At 31.2% G+C, this 2,180-nt stretch overlaps 1 protein-coding gene across 2 annotated transcripts; it reads left to right on the top strand.

Moving 5' to 3' along the window:
* Positions 1–12: 12 nt before the first annotated feature.
* On the top strand, positions 13–1,005 carry LOC21387315. 2 transcript variants are annotated; one of them, XM_024161547.1, is made up of 2 exons: positions 13–251; positions 655–1,005. In XM_024161547.1, exons 1-2 carry the CDS (start codon positions 86–88, stop codon positions 924–926), a joined length of 438 nt encoding a protein of 145 aa, XP_024017315.1. In that variant the 5' UTR covers positions 13–85; the 3' UTR covers positions 927–1,005. The 2 variants fall into 2 exon arrangements, with proteins under 2 accessions (XP_024017315.1, XP_010090251.1); XM_010091949.2 differs by having other exon boundaries at positions 652–1,005.
* The last annotated feature ends 1,175 nt before the right edge of the window (positions 1,006–2,180 follow it).

The raw sequence follows: 2,180 nt of genomic DNA, 5'->3' as shown, positions 1-2,180 counted from the left end.
CTCTTTCATCTCTTTCTTCTTGACATTTTCTCTGTGTCTCCTCCTTATTCTTTTTCTTTTTCTTTTTTTCTTGATCTTGTTAAGCATGTCTTCAATACTAAGCTCACAAGGAGTGGTCCTGGCCACTGCCATGGCGGTCTCTGGCACCGTGATTCTCCTCGCTTTCCGCCTCCAGAAATCTTCACCAAACACCCAATTTCCCGTTACTCGAATCCCTCGCACCCAAATTCTACGATCATGTATTTCTTCTGGTATGTAATTTTGTAAAGAAAATCATGGTCTTTATAAGCTAAAACGATTCTTGGCTTTTTGCCCAAAAATCTTGGTCTTTTTACATAATATTGGGCATATGGGATTTTTACAGAAGCAGAAATATTTCATGTCCTTACTACTATAAATATCTTGGTCTTTTAAAGCTAAAAATGATTTTTGGCTTTTTGCATAGAATATCTTGGTCTTTTCAGATAATGGGCAAATGGGATTTTTTTTTTCAGTGACAAAAACATGTTTATATTTTTGAGATAGAAATCCTTGTCTTAAGTTTGAGCAATTAAGAGAAACATGCATGTATTAGGCTTTTATGTAGAAACCCTTGTTCTTTTATGCGATTTTCACCATTTTCTTTTCTTTTTTTTTTTTATATTTTATTAGAAGGGAGCAAGAAGGACAAGAAGAAGAACAAGCAGAAAAGGGTCCACTTTGCGGAGGACGCGGTGGATCCAAGTGGGGATGGTAAGGAGTTTAGGAGACAGCGCAGTGAGATTAGCAATTCTCTAAACTCAAAATCATCTTCTTCTTCTTCAGTTTCAGATTCATCTCTGAAATTGAAGAAGATGAGTAACAAAGGAATGCCTGCGAACAGAGTGGCTCTCTACAATGGAATTCTCAGAGACCGTGTTGTTCACCGTTTGGCTTACTCTTGCTGATCATGACTGTTTCTAGAAAGCTTCTCTGGTATGATCGGACAAAATAAATTAAGGATAATTTTCTATTTTTAACCGTTAAATTTATAAAAAAAAAATTATATATTTTTTATTTTTTTTATTTAATATAATTTTAATTTAATTTAACGGTTAAATACAGATATTATCAATAAATAAACCAACCAGAGAAATTCTTTGTTTTTAGTGTAAATCTTCTTTTCCTTCCTGTACGTACTTTTTTTTTTAGTCTGTATTTTTCTTTTTTAGAAAAGTGAGAAGGAATATTCGGAACCACGGGGAATGATTGGGCCCCACGGTTTTGGTAGTTCCTGCGGTTATTGTATAGATAACTTCTTGTTGATAGTACTAAAAAAAAAAAAAAAAAAAGTTCTTGTTGATACTTCAATCTTTCTCTTCATGATTTTTTTTTTTTTTTGGGGGCCAAATGACGCTTTTAAGATCATTTTGTTTTTTTTTTTTTTCTTCCTATTTTTTGGGGAAATTTATAGAGAAAATTCTGGCAGAAAAAAAAAAAAAAAAAGTCTTACAAGTATTATACGGTTCTAAAGTGTCTGACTCTCCGTAATTGTCTAAAGACACATTTTTTTTGGTTCTAATTGAACGGTGATGTAATTTATAAGGTTATATATTGGAAAGGTTTTTTTTTTTTTTTTTTCCGTGCCTCATAATCCTCTGACTTATATGCTTTTTCTTATAAAAAAAAATGAATAAAATAGCATAATTAGCTGAAGACATTATTTTGCTGAGTATTTTTTGGGTTCTGTTTCTTTGTTGCTTGGCTTATTTCCTTTTAATTTGATGAAAAAAAAAATACTTCTTCCCTGCACTGACAATGATAGAATCTGACTTGTTAGAAGAGTAACTAATCATGTAGCCGATTCCAGCGAAACAGAGCTACATCAAATTATTGATTTATAGGTCTTTTCAAATTTCAATCACCCCATGACTTAAACATGTCATCAGATTCACAACAGTATTTTGTTGAAATCTTTTTGCATTTTGTTGTACGAGACTCTCTCGAGTCTATGATGCGTTACTATATTGATAAATTAGATTTTTTTAACTAAATTTATATAAAATTATAAAAAAATTAAAAAATACGTAATTTTAATAATTAAATAAACTATGCATATAAAAAAAAAAGTCTCTTTTATTCCATTTCTTTTCTCATTTGCTTGCCTTTTCTCTACCTTCTTTTTTTCCAAAAGTTGGAAACTGTTGGAAAATTGGAAAGAG

The sequence above is a fragment of the Morus notabilis genome, unplaced genomic scaffold (genome assembly GCF_000414095.1).
Source record: "Morus notabilis unplaced genomic scaffold, ASM41409v2 Scaffold2114, whole genome shotgun sequence".
NCBI lineage: Eukaryota > Viridiplantae > Streptophyta > Magnoliopsida > Rosales > Moraceae > Morus > Morus notabilis.
Note: the sequence above shows the minus strand (reverse complement) of the source record. Positions and strands in the feature narration are given on the sequence as shown.